At 41.6% G+C, this 14,479-nt stretch overlaps 2 protein-coding genes across 13 annotated transcripts in view; both read left to right on the top strand.

Moving 5' to 3' along the window:
- Nucleotides 1-9,932, top strand: part of LOC309856857 (lysine-specific demethylase 5D) — a 58,673-nt gene extending 48,741 nt beyond the window's left edge. For 6 of the 12 annotated variants that reach the window (XM_082718541.1, XM_082718537.1, XM_082718539.1 and 3 more), the window contains 14 exons: nt 873-992; nt 1,116-1,310; nt 1,584-1,765; nt 1,847-1,971; nt 2,099-2,246; nt 5,356-5,452; nt 5,920-6,278; nt 6,711-6,849; nt 7,323-7,502; nt 7,637-7,774; nt 7,953-8,552; nt 8,823-8,892; nt 9,032-9,231; nt 9,320-9,932. In XM_082718541.1, the coding sequence (XP_082574667.1) occupies nt 873-992; nt 1,116-1,310; nt 1,584-1,765; nt 1,847-1,971; nt 2,099-2,246; nt 5,356-5,452; nt 5,920-6,278; nt 6,711-6,849; nt 7,323-7,502; nt 7,637-7,774; nt 7,953-8,552; nt 8,823-8,892; nt 9,032-9,231; nt 9,320-9,655 (2,889 nt within the window). In that variant the 3' untranslated portion in view covers nt 9,656-9,932. Of the gene's footprint in view, nt 1-872; nt 993-1,115; nt 1,311-1,583; nt 1,766-1,846; nt 1,972-2,098; nt 2,247-5,355; nt 5,453-5,919; nt 6,279-6,710; nt 6,850-7,322; nt 7,503-7,636; nt 7,775-7,952; nt 8,553-8,819; nt 8,893-9,031; nt 9,232-9,319 lie in introns of all 12 variants that reach the window. The other 6 variants (XM_082718536.1, XM_082718538.1, XM_082718540.1 and 3 more) reach the window with 1 other exon arrangement.
- On the top strand, nt 2,711-3,920 carry LOC309856879 (protein PBDC1-like). Its single transcript, XM_082718677.1, is given in 2 exon segments — nt 2,711-3,483; nt 3,485-3,920. Coding segments are annotated over 2 exon segments (657 nt in total). The 5' UTR covers nt 2,711-2,953; the 3' UTR covers nt 3,612-3,920.
- Nucleotides 9,933-14,479: the final 4,547 nt, after the last annotated feature.

Below are 14,479 nucleotides of genomic sequence, written 5' to 3'. Positions count from 1 at the left end.
TTGTATTTCCTTCTTTTTTTTTTTTTTTTAAGATTTTATTTATTTATTTGACAGACGGAGATCACCAGTAGTCAGAGAGGCAGGCAGAAAGAGAGAGAAAGAAACAGGCTCCGTGCTAAGCAGCAAGCCCGATGCAGGGCTTGATCTCAGGACCCTGGGATTAGGACCCGAGCCGAAGGCAGAGCCTTTAACCCACTGAGCCACCCAGGCACCCCTGTATTACCTTCTTGAATTGCACATTGTTTTTCTTTTCCCCTTTCTTTGCATATCCTGTTTTTTTAAAAGAGGTCTCCATGTGGGCGTTGAGTCAGATGCAGGGCTAGAACCTCCTCCTTAGCACTAAGATATAGACCTCATCTGAGATCAAGAATTAGATGGTCAGGGCGCCTGAGTGGCTCAGTGGATTAAAGCCTCTGCCTTCAGCTCGGGTCATGATCCCGGGGTCCTTGGATCGAGCCCCACATCGGGCTCTCTGCTCGGTGGCGAGCGTGCTTCCCCCTTCTCGCTCTGCCTGCCTCTCTGCCTACTTGTGATCTCTGTCTGTCCAATAAATAAATAAAATCTTTAAAAAAAAAAAAAAGAGTTAGAAGCTCAACCAACTAAGCCACTTAGGTGTCCCAAATATCACTTTTAAACTTCCATTCTTATTTTCTCTTCTAAGGCCTACATATATGAAGAGAGAGCCTATGTGTTTCTCCTCTCACTTTTCAGATATATAATAAAATTATAAAGACATAAAATGCACTTTCTATCAATTGTCCTGACCTTTTATGTGTTTCTCCGGTCACTTCCCAGATCTGTAACAAAATTTACAGACCTTAAGTGCACATTCTCTCATTCATCCTGACGTACATTCCTGTCTGTTTCTTTAGGTGGTCCGCACAAACCAGTGTGCAGGAGAGTTTGTCATCACATTTCCTCGTGCTTACCACAGTGGCTTTAATCAAGGCTATAATTTTGCTGAGGCTGTCAACTTTTGCACTGCTGACTGGGTGAGTCTGGATTGTGGTAGGCTTGTAGATAGAAAGGGATAAAGAATGTGGACAGAGATCATTGTGGAGAACATAAATACTGTGGGCTGAATATGGCCACACACAGTCTTAAACTACTTACAGCTACCTGCTGGACGCCAGTGCATTGAACACTACCGGCGACTTCGGCGCTACTGTGTTTTCTCCCATGAGGAGCTTATCTGCAAGATGGCTGCTTTTCCAGAGAAGTTGGATCTGAATTTGGCTGTGGCTGTGCACAAGGAGATGTTCATTATGGTGCAAGAGGAGCGACGTTTACGAAAAGCTCTATTGGAGAAGGTGGGTGGTGGGAAACATGGCTTAGGGATTCAGGAGAGTAGACTTCTGAAAGGGAGACAGATAAAAATTGAGTAGTCATTCTGTGCCTCATCTCTGACTCATACATTTGAATTGGAAAGACAGAACCTGTATGTGTTTATATTTTTTTCTTCCGATTTCTCTACAGCTATCCTTACAAGGTTGAGCCCACAGCAGGGCTCAGTGTTGGCTGAGGTGGGGTGTCCACAGCCCTGCTCCTAGTCTTTACAGTATATGTGGGTTGAACACCCCCAGGGCGTCACGGAGGCTGAACGAGAGGCTTTTGAGCTGCTCCCAGATGATGAGCGCCAGTGTATGAAATGCAAGACAACGTGCTTCCTATCAGCTCTGGCCTGCTATGACTGCCCAGATGGCCTTGTATGCCTTTCCCACATCAATGATCTCTGCAAGTGCTCGAGTAGTCGGCAGTATCTGCGGTGAGCCATGGGGTCTACTTGAAAGACAGAGGAGGTTTTAGAGCTGAGCCACATGTACATTTCCTTGCTCCCTTTCTCCAGGTACCGATACACCTTGGATGAACTTCCTGCCATGCTGCATAAGCTAAAGATTCGGGCTGAATCCTTTGACACCTGGGCCAACAAAGTACGAGTGGCCTTGGAAGTGGAGGATGGCCGGAAGCGTAGTAAGTGACCACGAATGGAAGAACCCCCAGCAACAGAGGTTACTGTGGGTTTTCTTCAGCACTCCCAATTCTCCTCCTCTTTTCCCTAATACTGCTTACTTTTCTGCAACTTCTACTCTGTGTTCAGGCTTTGAAGAGCTAAGGGCACTGGAGTCTGAGGCTCGTGAGAGGAAGTTTCCTAACAGTGACCTACTTCAGCGATTGAGGAACTGCCTAAATGAAGCAGAGGCTTGTGCCTCCCAAGTCCTGGGGTTGGTCAGTGGTCAGGAGGCCAGGTAAGTTAGAGAAGAGGGCAAAAATGGGTTTAGTATATGAAAATGATGGGATGCCTGGTGGGTCTGGGGTTAAACATCTGGTTAAGGGGGTTAAGCATCTGGTTTTGGCTCTGGTCATAATTTCAGGGTCCTGGGATTGAGCCCCACATTGGGGCTTGTGGGAAGTCTGCTGCTCCCTCTGCCTGCTGCTTCTCCTGTTTGTGCACTCACTCGGTCAAATAAATAAATAAAATCTTAAGAAAAAAAAAAGGTCATAGGGGCGCCTGGGTGGCTCAGTGGATTAAGCCGCTGCCTTCGGCTTAGGTCATGATCTCAGTGTCCTGGGATCGAGCCCCGCATCGGGCTCTCTGCTCGGCAGGGAGTCTGCTTCCCTTTCTCTCTCTGCCTAGCTCTCTGCCTACTTGTGATCTCTCTCTGTCAAATAAATAAATAAAATCTTTAAAAAAACAAAAAGAAAAAAAAAAAGGTCATAAATAAAGAATCCATGTAGTATAAAAGTTAATTTATGTGTGTGAGCACATTAATATCTAAAACTTATGTATGTAATCTGGTTGAAGAAGCTTACTTACTCCATCAGTGGCAATGAGAATGAAGATGCAGGTGAACTATTGCAGTCTGTTAGTTAGCAGATTTCATAAAAATATTCGAGCATCAGGTTTGCAAATAGTCATTTCCGGGAAACAGGTGCTTGCTTTGTCGGGTGCAACATGGAGACGACCAGTGGAACTGCTGAGCCGGTTTCTGGGGAATTGGCGTCTGTGGCACATGCTCTTTCTCTCCCAGCCGAGTCTTATGGCAACGATCCTGATATTGAGATGGCTTGGGCCATGAGAGCAATGCAGCATGCTGAAGTCTACTACAAGCTGATTTTATCAGTTGACCCACAGTTCCTGAAACTCACCAAAGTGAGTGACCAAATCTATTCTGAGTTTCGGGAAAATTTTGAGAAACTCAGGATAGATGTGTTGGATCCAGAAGAGCTCAAATCAGAATCGGCTAAAGAGAAATGGAGGCCATTCTGCTTGAAGTTTGACGGGATTGTAGAAGACTTCAATTATGGTACTTTGTTGCCACTGGATTGTTCCCAGGGCTACACTGAGGAAAACACCATCTTTGCCCCCAGGATACAATTTTTGGCAATTGAAATTGCTCGGAACCGAGAAGGCTATAACAAAGCAGTTTATACCAGTGTTCATGACAAAGAAGAAGAGAAAGAAGGCAACCATGGAAGAGAGAAGAACTGACAGTGGACGGGCAGAAGAGAAAGGAGACATCAGAGAAAGAGAAAAAACAAAAACCAACAAAGGAGAAGAAAAAGAGAAAGCCGACAAAGAAATTAGCAAGAGTGGTGAAACAGCTATGTAAGGTAGACAAGGAATAGCACCATGGAAGCTATGACCCAATTATGTCTACAGATACTACTATGCTACTTGCGCAGACCATGTGGTTAAATGTATCTCTTTGTGCAATTGAAAGACATAAAGAAGTACATCTTTCCAGCCTAATAATCAAGAGCTACTTTTGTTGTTCTCTTGTCTGAACCAGCTTAGAGACTATTAGGGTGTTAGTTGAGCATTTTTTGGTATAGTGTTTCTTGGTTCTCCCCACTGGTCAAGTAAGAAATTTTACAAATAAATTTCTTTTGGTTCTTTAAAAAAAAAAAAAAATATTCGAGCATCAGATTTCCAGAAAATTAATGATTGATTCTGTAGGTATACACAGGTTTAGATGTTAAATTTTATTTATTATTTGCCAAGTGTGTAGAATACTAGATAAGTTTTTCTTTCTAAAAATTGGGTGATTATATACACATGCTTTGTAAATTCATTTAAAAAATAGCTGAAGGTATTAATCACAATATCTCAGTCAGATATTTTCAAATTCAGAGTTTTTTTTTTTTTTTAATTAAAGGTTAAAGTGTAATCAATTCACTTTTCTTAGGCAATGTGTTTTCCTTTTCTCCTTCCAAAGAAAGACAGTTTCTCCTATTTTGACCTGATGAGATACTCATTAGGTGGCTGTAGTTTTTAGTATTTGTAATCTTAATCCACCTTCAGTTCTAATCATCTAACTTCTGGCCTCTCTTAATTTTTCTCACAGTATGTGTATAATCACATGTCTGTCCACTTCAAATATATGAGTCAGAGATGAGGCACTAAATGACTACTCAATTTTTATTTTTATAGGTATATATGTAGATATACATGTATATATATATTTATATCTTAGATATACCAAAGAGGGTATCTAAGAACTTAATACTTAGAGATACTGCATTTCTCACATAATGATCTCTCATTTATTGCTCTTCTGTGTACTGTAATGTGTCCATTACTTTCACTCTTCTGCATCATCTCATAATAGTCCTTCCTTGTTTCTTAATTCGTTTGTCTGGTTTTCTTAAAAATTCTGGTATTTATTTTAAATGTAATTAACTTTTTTTTTCTTAGTGTCACCCTGAAAGGTACTACTCTAAGATTCTATTGAATCTTTTATGTTTCCTTCTTAAATTTCATTTTGATTTCTTTATCATCCTTAATCAATGAGGCCTACAAGTGAGGCCTTCTACAAGTGAGGCCTTGTAGCAGTCATCTTACATTGTTACTCTCCAAAAAAGAAATGTTTGTTTTAATTTTAATTTTTCTAATGGTATCCCAGAAAAGCATACATTCTTCTGAAACTTTTATTGTTTCACTTTGATATCTTCAGTATTCTCTAATAGTTTCAATACAAAATGTTCCAAGTTTTTTTTTTTTTTTAAAGAATTTATTTATTTATTTGACAGAGAGAGATCACAAGTAGGCAGAGAGGCAGGCAGAGAGAGAGAGAGAGAGAGGGAAGCAGGCTCCCCGCTGAGCAGAGAGCCCGATATGGGACTCGATCCCAGGACCCTGATATCATGACCTGAGCCGAAGGCAGTGACTTAACCCACTGAGCCACCCATGCGCCCTCCAAGTTTTTTTCAATTTAATGGTTTATAGTTCCCAAGAATTGATGCTGACTCAGAGGTACCATAACAGAAATAAAATAAAGATGTTGGTTTACTGAAAAGGCACTGTGGCCTTAGCAGGGTCAGTGAATGAATCTTTTTTCCCCTTACCTCCTGTAGGATTGAAACCCCGCAATTGACCCTGCCTGAGTTGCGAGTACTTCTTGAGCAAATGGGCAACCTTCCATGTGCCATGCATCAAATTGGGGATGTCAAGGTAAAGAGGGAATTCTTGGCTTAGAACAGATACTACAGAGTTGGGTGGTCCAATATCTATATTTTAATAGCTTCATAACTATATAGTTCAAGCAGATATCCTTCCAAGCAAAAATAGTAAGAATACTAAACACAGGGCTACATATCTATCTGGCTTTTGACATTGGAGAATGTGAAGGAGATATGCAGATTTTTTTTTTTTTTTAAATAATTCAGACTTATGAAGCTTTTGGAAGGGTAACATCACATTAAAGTGATCTTGAAAAAATTAAAATTGAGATAACTAAAGGAAAAGCAGGGTTATTGTGGCAAATAAAGGGTTTTTGTTGATAGTAAGTATATGTTATTGGCTTATGGCTGAAGATAAGTGTAAATGCCTAAGAGAGAATATAAAGGGAACAGATTGAGGGCAGGTGGTTGCACATCTAGATGAGTACAGAGTCTCTTCTTTATCCTATATGTTTGCAGGATGTTTTGGAACAAGTGGAGGCCTACCAAATTGAGGCTCGGGAGGCCCTGGCCTCACTGCCCCTCAGTGTAGCACTTTTGCGGTCCTTGTTGGAGAAGGGTCAGCAGCTGGGTGTAGAGGTGCCTGAAGCCCATCAACTCCAGCAGCAGGTGGAGCAGGCACGATGGCTAGATGAGGTGAAGCAAGCACTGGCTCCTTCAGCTCAAAGGGGCTCTCTGGTCATCATGCAAGGGCTCTTGGTTACAGGTGCCAAGATAGCCTCCAGCCCTTCTGTAGACAAGGCCCGGGCTGAGCTTCAGGAACTACTGACCATTGCAGAGCGCTGGGAAGAAAAGGCGCATTTTTGTCTGGAGGCCAGGTAGGACGGGCCCATCCTTTCCCCATATATACTGGGTAACTCTGGTCCTCAGAGTCTGGGGTTGATCCTGGGGATGGCATTAGTAGGTAATCCAGACACCAGACCTGTAGATAGGTGTTGGCTAAACTGTAAGGGATTGGTATGACATGATATCCAGTCCTCTGTTTACTACTGTATAGAAGATAATAGTTGAGGAAATATTTGTGGGCCTAGTTCTCAAATCATACATAGCAGGCCTGACTTAAGAAGAGACTGAAATGGCTGCTTCAGTGTTTATAGTTTTTGAGACCTGAGAGATTATTGCTCATTACTATTTTTAAGTTTTTGTTGTGGAGCTTTTGATGGTAAAACCTAGGACAAAAAACAAAACAAAACAAAAACTTACGCATATAACATTGAAGGATGGATTCCTGTTTTTCCAAACATTTTTAGGCAGAAGCATCCACCAGCTACATTGGAAGCCATAATCCGTGAGGCAGAAAATATCCCAGTTTACCTTCCTAACATCCAAGCACTCAAAGACGCTCTGGCTAAAGCACATGCTTGGATTGCTGATGTGGATGAGATCCAAGTAAGGACTTGTCTCCTCTTTCATGGTGCAGATGTAAAGGCAGAAGAAACACAATTTTGCCTTTGACTTTTTAATAACAGAGTTCTCTTGTGCTAGTGTGTAGAGACGGCAGGTTAGATCTGTGAGGATATCAGGGTAAAAATAGCTGAAGGAGAAAAACAAGTATGGGTCTACACCTGATCATAGACTATTTCAAAGGAAGGGGGCCAGACAGGAGAAACCAGAACAAAATAGTTGACATAGAAGGGGTTGTTTTTTTTTGGCCAGGGAAGTAGGAGTTCTTAACCCACTGAGCCACCCAGGCGCCCCTGAAGTAGGAGTTCTTGGTGAAAGTATTTGCTGTCCCATTGTTTTCTTTATAATAGACTCTGTATTTTCTGTATAGCTGTACAGCATGATGCTCAGCATTGGCCAGCACAAATCTGAACACAATAATGATTGATATATTTTAATTTTTCTTGTCCCTATTGCAGAATGGTGACCACTATCCATGCTTGGATGACTTGGAAGGCCTGGTGGCTGTAGGCCGAGACCTACCTGTGGGTTTGGAAGAGCTGAGACAGTTAGAGCTTCAAGTATTAACAGCACATTCATGGAGGGAGAAGGCCTCTAAGACCTTCCTCAAGAAGAATTCATGCTATACGCTGCTGGAGGTAAGACCTGAGGCTGCAACTCACATCTCCCTTGTGTCAAGCCTGGTTATTGTGAGAACATCAGGAATTGGAAGATCTGGTGAGGGGAAGGAAAGGGAAACCCTAGCCATGCTCCCACTGTCTGCCTGCTTCAGGTGCTTTGCCCATGTGCAGACGCTGGCTCAGATACCAGCAAGCGTAGCCGATGGATAAAGAAGGAGTTGGGCTTGTACAGATCTGACACAGAGTTGCTGGGACTGTCTGCACAGGACCTCAGGGATCCAGGCTCTGTGGTGAGTTTTGGCATATGTGGGGACAAGAGCCTGGTGACAATAAGAGTATCTGAGCTGGGTAATGATAGGCAGACTACTTGCTGTCTGTGGTTTGTGAGTGAGATGTTAAAAGCACTAGAGAAGGGAGTGAAATGCTTCACTCTGCTGACTTCCTCTCCCTCTGTCCTGGGCATGTCAGATCGTGGCCTTCAAGGAGGGGGAGCAGAAGGAGAAGGAAGGTATCCTGCAGCTGCGTCGCATGAACTCCACCAAGCCTAGTCCACTGGCATCATCGACCACAGCTGCTTCTTCAGCCTCCATCTGTGTGTGTGGGCAGGTGCCAGTCGGGGTGGGAGCTCTGCAATGTGACCTATGTCAGGATTGGTTTCATGGGCAGTGTGTTTCAGTACCCCGCCTCCTCAGCTCTTTAAGACCCACTTCCACCTCATCACCACTGTTGGCCTGGTGGGAGTGGGACACCAAATTTTTGTGTCCACTGTGCATGCGCTCAAGGCGCCCACGTCTGGAGACCATCCTGGCACTGTTAGTAGCCCTGCAGAGACTGCCAGTACGGCTCCCTGAGGGTGAAGCCCTACAGTGCCTCACCGAGAGAGCTATTGTTTGGCAAGGCCGTGCCAGGCAGGTTCTAGCATCTGAAGACGTGACTGCTCTGTTGGGACAGCTGGCTGACCTTCGTCACCAACTGCAGGATAAACCCAGGCTGGAGAAGTCCCCTACCTACATTTCAGCCCCTGCTTGTGAGCCACACAAAGAAGGCTGTGGCAAGGATATGCCTAAGGTTAGCTGCCCAGTCCAGCTCTTGCCCTTAAATATCTTACCTCCTTGCCATACTGTATTTAGGCTGTACTTTATGCCCTGTAATTTTTAGTCTCTCTTGGTGTAATCTGCATTACCCCTTTTGCATTCTGTGACTGCTCCCTCTTATTAGCCTCTATGTACCTTCCTCCTCCAAGAGGTAAATGTCCTATATTTGGGGTTGGTGCAAAAATTATTAGGACCTGGTTTTTCTATAACCTGTTACCCTACCCATTCTTACTCTTCATAGCAGGTTCCAGGGTTGCGGCTGAATGTGGGCAGTATGACAAACCATGAGAAGGTTGCTTCTATTCAGGGCTCAGGTAAGACATGTAGGTTTAGGTTTTGGTAGACTGTTGAGTAGATACCACAAAGGTGACCTGTTTTATTGTTGTTTCTGTCAAGGTGTTGGGGATAAATCTAGGCATAGCCTCTAACTACATCTGTCCCTAAAATTTGCAGATCTGGAGGTATTGTCCTCATTATTGCCACAATTGACTGGTCCTGTATTGAATCTGCCTGAGGCAACCCGTGCCCCGCTGGAGGAACTCATGTTGGAGGGAGATCTGCTTGAGGTAACTCTGGATGAGAACCATAGCATCTGGCAGCTACTGCAAGCTGCACAGCCTCCAGACATAGAGCGGATCCGTACTCTTCTAGAGGTGAGGAAAAGGGTCATGGGCAGGGCCAGGAGATTAAGCCTGACCACTGGTCCACAAGTGCTTTTTGCTTGCCTATATATCATTGTAGCTGGAGAAGCCTGAGCATAAAGGAAATCGAACAAGAGGTCGAGACCTGGAGAAGCGAAAGCGGCGACAGCTGAAAATAGATCTGAGTAGGAAAAGCAAAGATCTTGTTCAAGAAGAGCTGCAGTCAAAAAAGGCCCGAAACTCAGAGATTAAGCCTCAGGGGAGCCAAGAAGAAGAGTTTGAGGAGGAAACAGATAGTGAAAATATTTTCCTGACTTCTATAGAACATAGCCCTAACTTGAAAGGGAACAAAAATAGTTTCCAACAAAATGGTTCAGATTCTGCAGCCTCTCTTTCTTCCTTAACCCCCTTGCTACACCACCCCTACCCTCAATAGGAAGAGTTATGACAGCAAGCAGAAAAGGGTTTTTTTTAATCCCACTGCCTTTTGGACCTTCCTAGGTCCTGAATTATTTTTGTCTAGAATTTGTCACTTTAGAATTTTGATATCTTAAGTGTTAACAGTAATATTTTGAGCTCATTTCCTAGGGTCAGTGCTCTGTGTGCCTCTTCCCAGAATTTCTCGCCAGCATTACTGGGACTAGTATGCAGTGAATGATTTCCCACGCCAGTTTCATTTTGGACTTTGGCAAATAAAACTTGACGAAGTCAAATGTGTTCTCTTTATTATTTTTTTCCCCCTCCCTTTCTTCTTATATTTTAAGAATATTTTGGTGCTTTAAGTCTTCTGTATTCTACCTCCGTTTCTTTTCTCTTCTTGTTTCACGTAAGAAAAGACATTGTATTGTGTAATTTTTTGTTAAAGCTAAAAAGAATAGAACAAATAAATAAGTTCTTGGTTTAGACTGTTAGAAATTTTAATTTGTTTTGTTAAAAATAAAACAGCAATTTGTGTGTTTTAAAACTGGATTTGATTTGAGCTTTTTTCACTATAAGAGTAACAAGTTGGGAAACTTAAAAACCTGGTTTGAACCATTATACTTTTTTGAGCAATGTGTGAAGAGTCAACTAATATAACACCTAAAACTTAGATCAAGGTCATTTACTCCTTCATGGAGTCCAATTGTTCACTGCCATTGGGGAGTTACTCATTCTCCATTGAATCACTTTGTTGAAAATCTCTTGGCCATACTTGTATGTCTATAATGTTCTCTTCATTATTGATCTGTATATTTTTATAGCAGGACCCCATTGTCTTGATAACTTTCAGTAAGTAACTAACATAGAGTAAGTCTTTCAGTAGGGTGAAATGATCTTCCCTTTTATTCTTTTTTTTTTTTTTTTTAAGATTTTATTTATTTATTTGACAGAGATCACAAGTAGGCAGAGAGGCAGGCAGAGAGAGAGAGAGGAGGAAGCAGACTCCCTGCTGAGCAGAGAGCCCGATGTGGGACTCGATCCCAGGACCCTGAGATCATGACCTGAGCCGAAGGCAGCGGCTTCACCCATTGAGCCACCCTTTTATTCTGTTTTAGACGGTTTTAGCTAGCCTGGTACCAACCTTTTTTTCCTACATGCAGTTCACTTTGCCTCCTGCATTTGATAGAACTGAACTCGAACAATTATTATACCTCTTACTTTTCAGTGGTCTTTTAGGTGATAAAATACGGTATCTAATACATTTGTTCTAAAAGTTCATGTAGATGAATAGGTAAATATCTCAAGGAAGACTGATACACTTTAGTTTGCATGTATCTTTTTGTGTGTCTTAGTGATTGAGTCCAACAGACTACTTTTCTCAATCCTTTTCTGTTATAACATTCTGTGGACCTGGTTTGAATCCCTTAAATGAATGCTTTGCTTTTTATTCCTGCTTATCCAGCTGGTGTAGACCTATTTCTGTGTAAAAAAAAATTTTTTTTTAACATTTTATTTATTTGCTTGATAAATAAGCTAGGGGAGCAGCAGAGGTAGATGAAAAACCAGACTCCCTTGGGGCGCCTGGGTGGCTCAGTGGTTTGGGCTGCTGCCTTCGGCTCGGGTCATGATCTCAGGGTCCTGGGATCGAGCCCTGCATCGGGCTCCCTGCTCCGCAGGAAGCCTGCTTCCCTCTCTCTCTTTCTCTCTCTCTCTCTGCCTGCCTCTCTGCCTACTTGTGATCTCTGTCTGTCAAATAAATAAATAAAATCTTAAAAAAAAAAAAAAAAAGAAAAAGAAAAACCAGACTCTAAGCTGAGAGCTGTACATGGGGTTCGATCCCCGGACCTGATGCTTAATGACTTAGCCAAAGGCAGATGCTTAATGACTGAGCCACACAGGCATCCAGTGTGTATAAAACCTGATACCTAAAGTTGTTCCCACCGACCTAGTTGTCTTCTCTGTGTTATTTCCTATCTTTTCCATTCTATCAGGTTATCCTCAGGCATGACTTTGTTGCTCACAAACATAATCATAGCCCCCTGCCTGAGTTTTAGTTTCTTACCTGTCAGAAAAACAGTGATCGCTTATTGTAACATAGCAATTAGCAAATAGGGGAGAAGTAGACTTCTTGCTGAGCAGGGAGACCATTGTGGGACTTGATCCCAAGACCTTGGGATCATGACCAGAGCCGAAGGGAGACGCTTAACGACTGAGCCATCCAGATGCCCCAGGGAGTGTCTTAAATCCAGCATTTGCTTTCTGTATTTACAGTTTCTAGTTTCTAGAGTCTATTTATTTATTTAAAAAGATTTTTATTTATTTGATAGAGATCACAAGCAGGCAGAGAGAGAGGGGGAAGCAGGCTCCCCGCTGAGCAGAGAGCCCGATGCGGGACTCGATCCCAGGACCCCGAGATCACGACCTGAGCCGAAGGCAGCGGCCCAAAGCACTGAGCCACCCAGGCGGCCCGTTTCTAGAGTTTATATTTGCACATCACCATTTGACAATTACTGTAATTAGAAACTACTCTTCATTTAGTGAAAGAATTGAGACCATGTGGGGTTCCTGGGTGGTTCCATTAAGTTGTCTGCCTTTGACTCAGCTCATGCTGTATTGGGACACCTGCTTCTTCCACTTCTCCCACTTCTTTACTTCCCCCACTCCCCCTGCCAGCATTACCTGTCTTGCTGTCTTTCTCTGTCAAATAAATTAATTCTTTAAAATGTAAAAAACTACGTATAAGAATCTGGGTCATGTGAAACACAGGGACAATTGTACATCTTTTTATGGGCCACTTTTGTTTTTATTTAGGAGCAAGTTTTTTTTTTTTTTTTTTTTAAGATTTTATTTATTTATTTGACAGAGATCACAAGCAGGGAGAGAAGCAGGCAGAGAGAGGAGGAAGCAGGCTTCCTGCGCAGACAGCCCGATGCCGGGCTCAATTCCAGGACCCTGAGATGACCTGAGCCAAAGGCAGCGGCTAACCTACTGAGCCACCCAGGCACCCCCTCAGGAGCAAGTTGTAATATGAAACCAAACACAAAGATGTATCATTAAGTTTTGCATATAAGTGCTGATTACTTTGTGATTATAGGTTGAATTAAGAAACATCAAATCTTTAGCCTGCCTCTTTGCCTACTTGTAATCTCTGTCAAATAAATAAATAAAATCTTAAAAAAAAAAATCTTTAGCAGGAAGTTAATTTCCAAATCCATTTAGTGTTTTGAAATAGTGATTCAGGGTAATTCTTCTCTTGCAGGAAAATTTTCATCTTTATTTTTATGAAAAAAAATTGTAATACAACTTCATGATTACTCAATTTTCAAAGTTCAGTATGATATGCTTTAGACGCTATTCAGCTTCTGTTTCTGACAAAAATTACGGAATAATGTTTCTGTTCATGAGAATAAAGTTCATTGACACTGTTGGTATAGCAGTACATGACAGATCCAAATGTAACACCCTATATTTTCAAAAGGTTGTACATTTTTCTTAATCTGCTTTATACATTTTTTAACCACCACCACTTGTAATGTATCTTTGCACATTCCACTTTAGTATTCAATGAATTTGTATTTTCTCAACTATTCTTAATGGAGCACTGGGTATGATGCATAAACAATGAATCTTGGAACACAGAAAAAGTAATAAACTGTAGAAAAATACTATTACTGATAGTATTAGCTATCGGATAGCTAGCTATTCATAAAGGCTCATTATTTACTTCCTACTTCACACTGACTTCAAAAATAACAAAAAGCAGTAGCCATTATGTCACTTTAGTGAAAAGGAAAGCCACTTAATTTTTTAATTTTTATTTTTTTTGAGAGAGCTCATGTGACTGGACGGAGAGGAGTCATGGAGCTCAGTCTCACAATTCTGAGATCATGACCTGAGCCAAAACCAAGAGTCAGAATGCTTAGCCAACTGAATGCCCCAATGAAATCCACTTTAATCACGTGTGTCCACAACGTGGACTCCCAACAGGTTTAGTTTATTTTCTTTTCACACAGTTCTTCAAGTGCTGTTAGGAAAAACGATTTAATATGTATAAGTGGTTTCCCTTAAAGGATGTCATTGAGTCATTGGAAATATACTTTGGTTGCACTCTCGTATTTATTTATTTTATTATTATTATTTTTAAAGATTTTATTTATTTGACAGAGATCACAAGTAGGCAGAGAGGCAGGCAGAGAGAGAGATGGGGAAGCAGGCTCCCCGCTGAGCAGCCAGCCCGATGCGGGGCTCAATCCCAGGACCCTGGGATCATGACCTGAGCCAAAGGCAGAGGCTTTAACCCACTGAGCCACCCAGGTGCCCCTCTCGTATTTATTTTTAAGAAAAAACCATGCTAAAATGAGATTCTCATCTCATTTTCTACTTTTTCTGACTTGTTTTCAGATGGGGTGCTTAATATAAAATGAGTGCTTAATCTAGTAATACCACTATACATTGTGTTCTTTAACAGCTGTCATGTCATTGAATAGTAAACATAATTTACCGTATAATTCAGTAACACATGCAGATGTCTAAACCATGCCTTACATTCATTACTCATTCTTTTTCTGACGAGTTTGCCCTAGTAATAAGCAGAAAATAAAATGAAGTCCTGTAGCACTATATATGCCTTTGAAACATTATTTTAGCTAATAACTGACTTAGCTGTGATTTATAGCCAAGCAAGTATACCAAGGAATAACTCCAAATCTATTTTCAGCTCTCCATATATAAAGAAATAGATATGGCTGTATTTAATATAATTTTATTTATGATCACAAATTTGAATTTTATAAAATTGTCACATAACAAACTTCTTTTTTGGCACTAGTTAAAATACAGA

The sequence above is a fragment of the Mustela nivalis genome (assembly GCF_964662115.1).
Source record: "Mustela nivalis genome assembly, chromosome: Y".
NCBI lineage: Eukaryota > Metazoa > Chordata > Mammalia > Carnivora > Mustelidae > Mustela > Mustela nivalis.
Note: the sequence above shows the minus strand (reverse complement) of the source record. Positions and strands in the feature narration are given on the sequence as shown.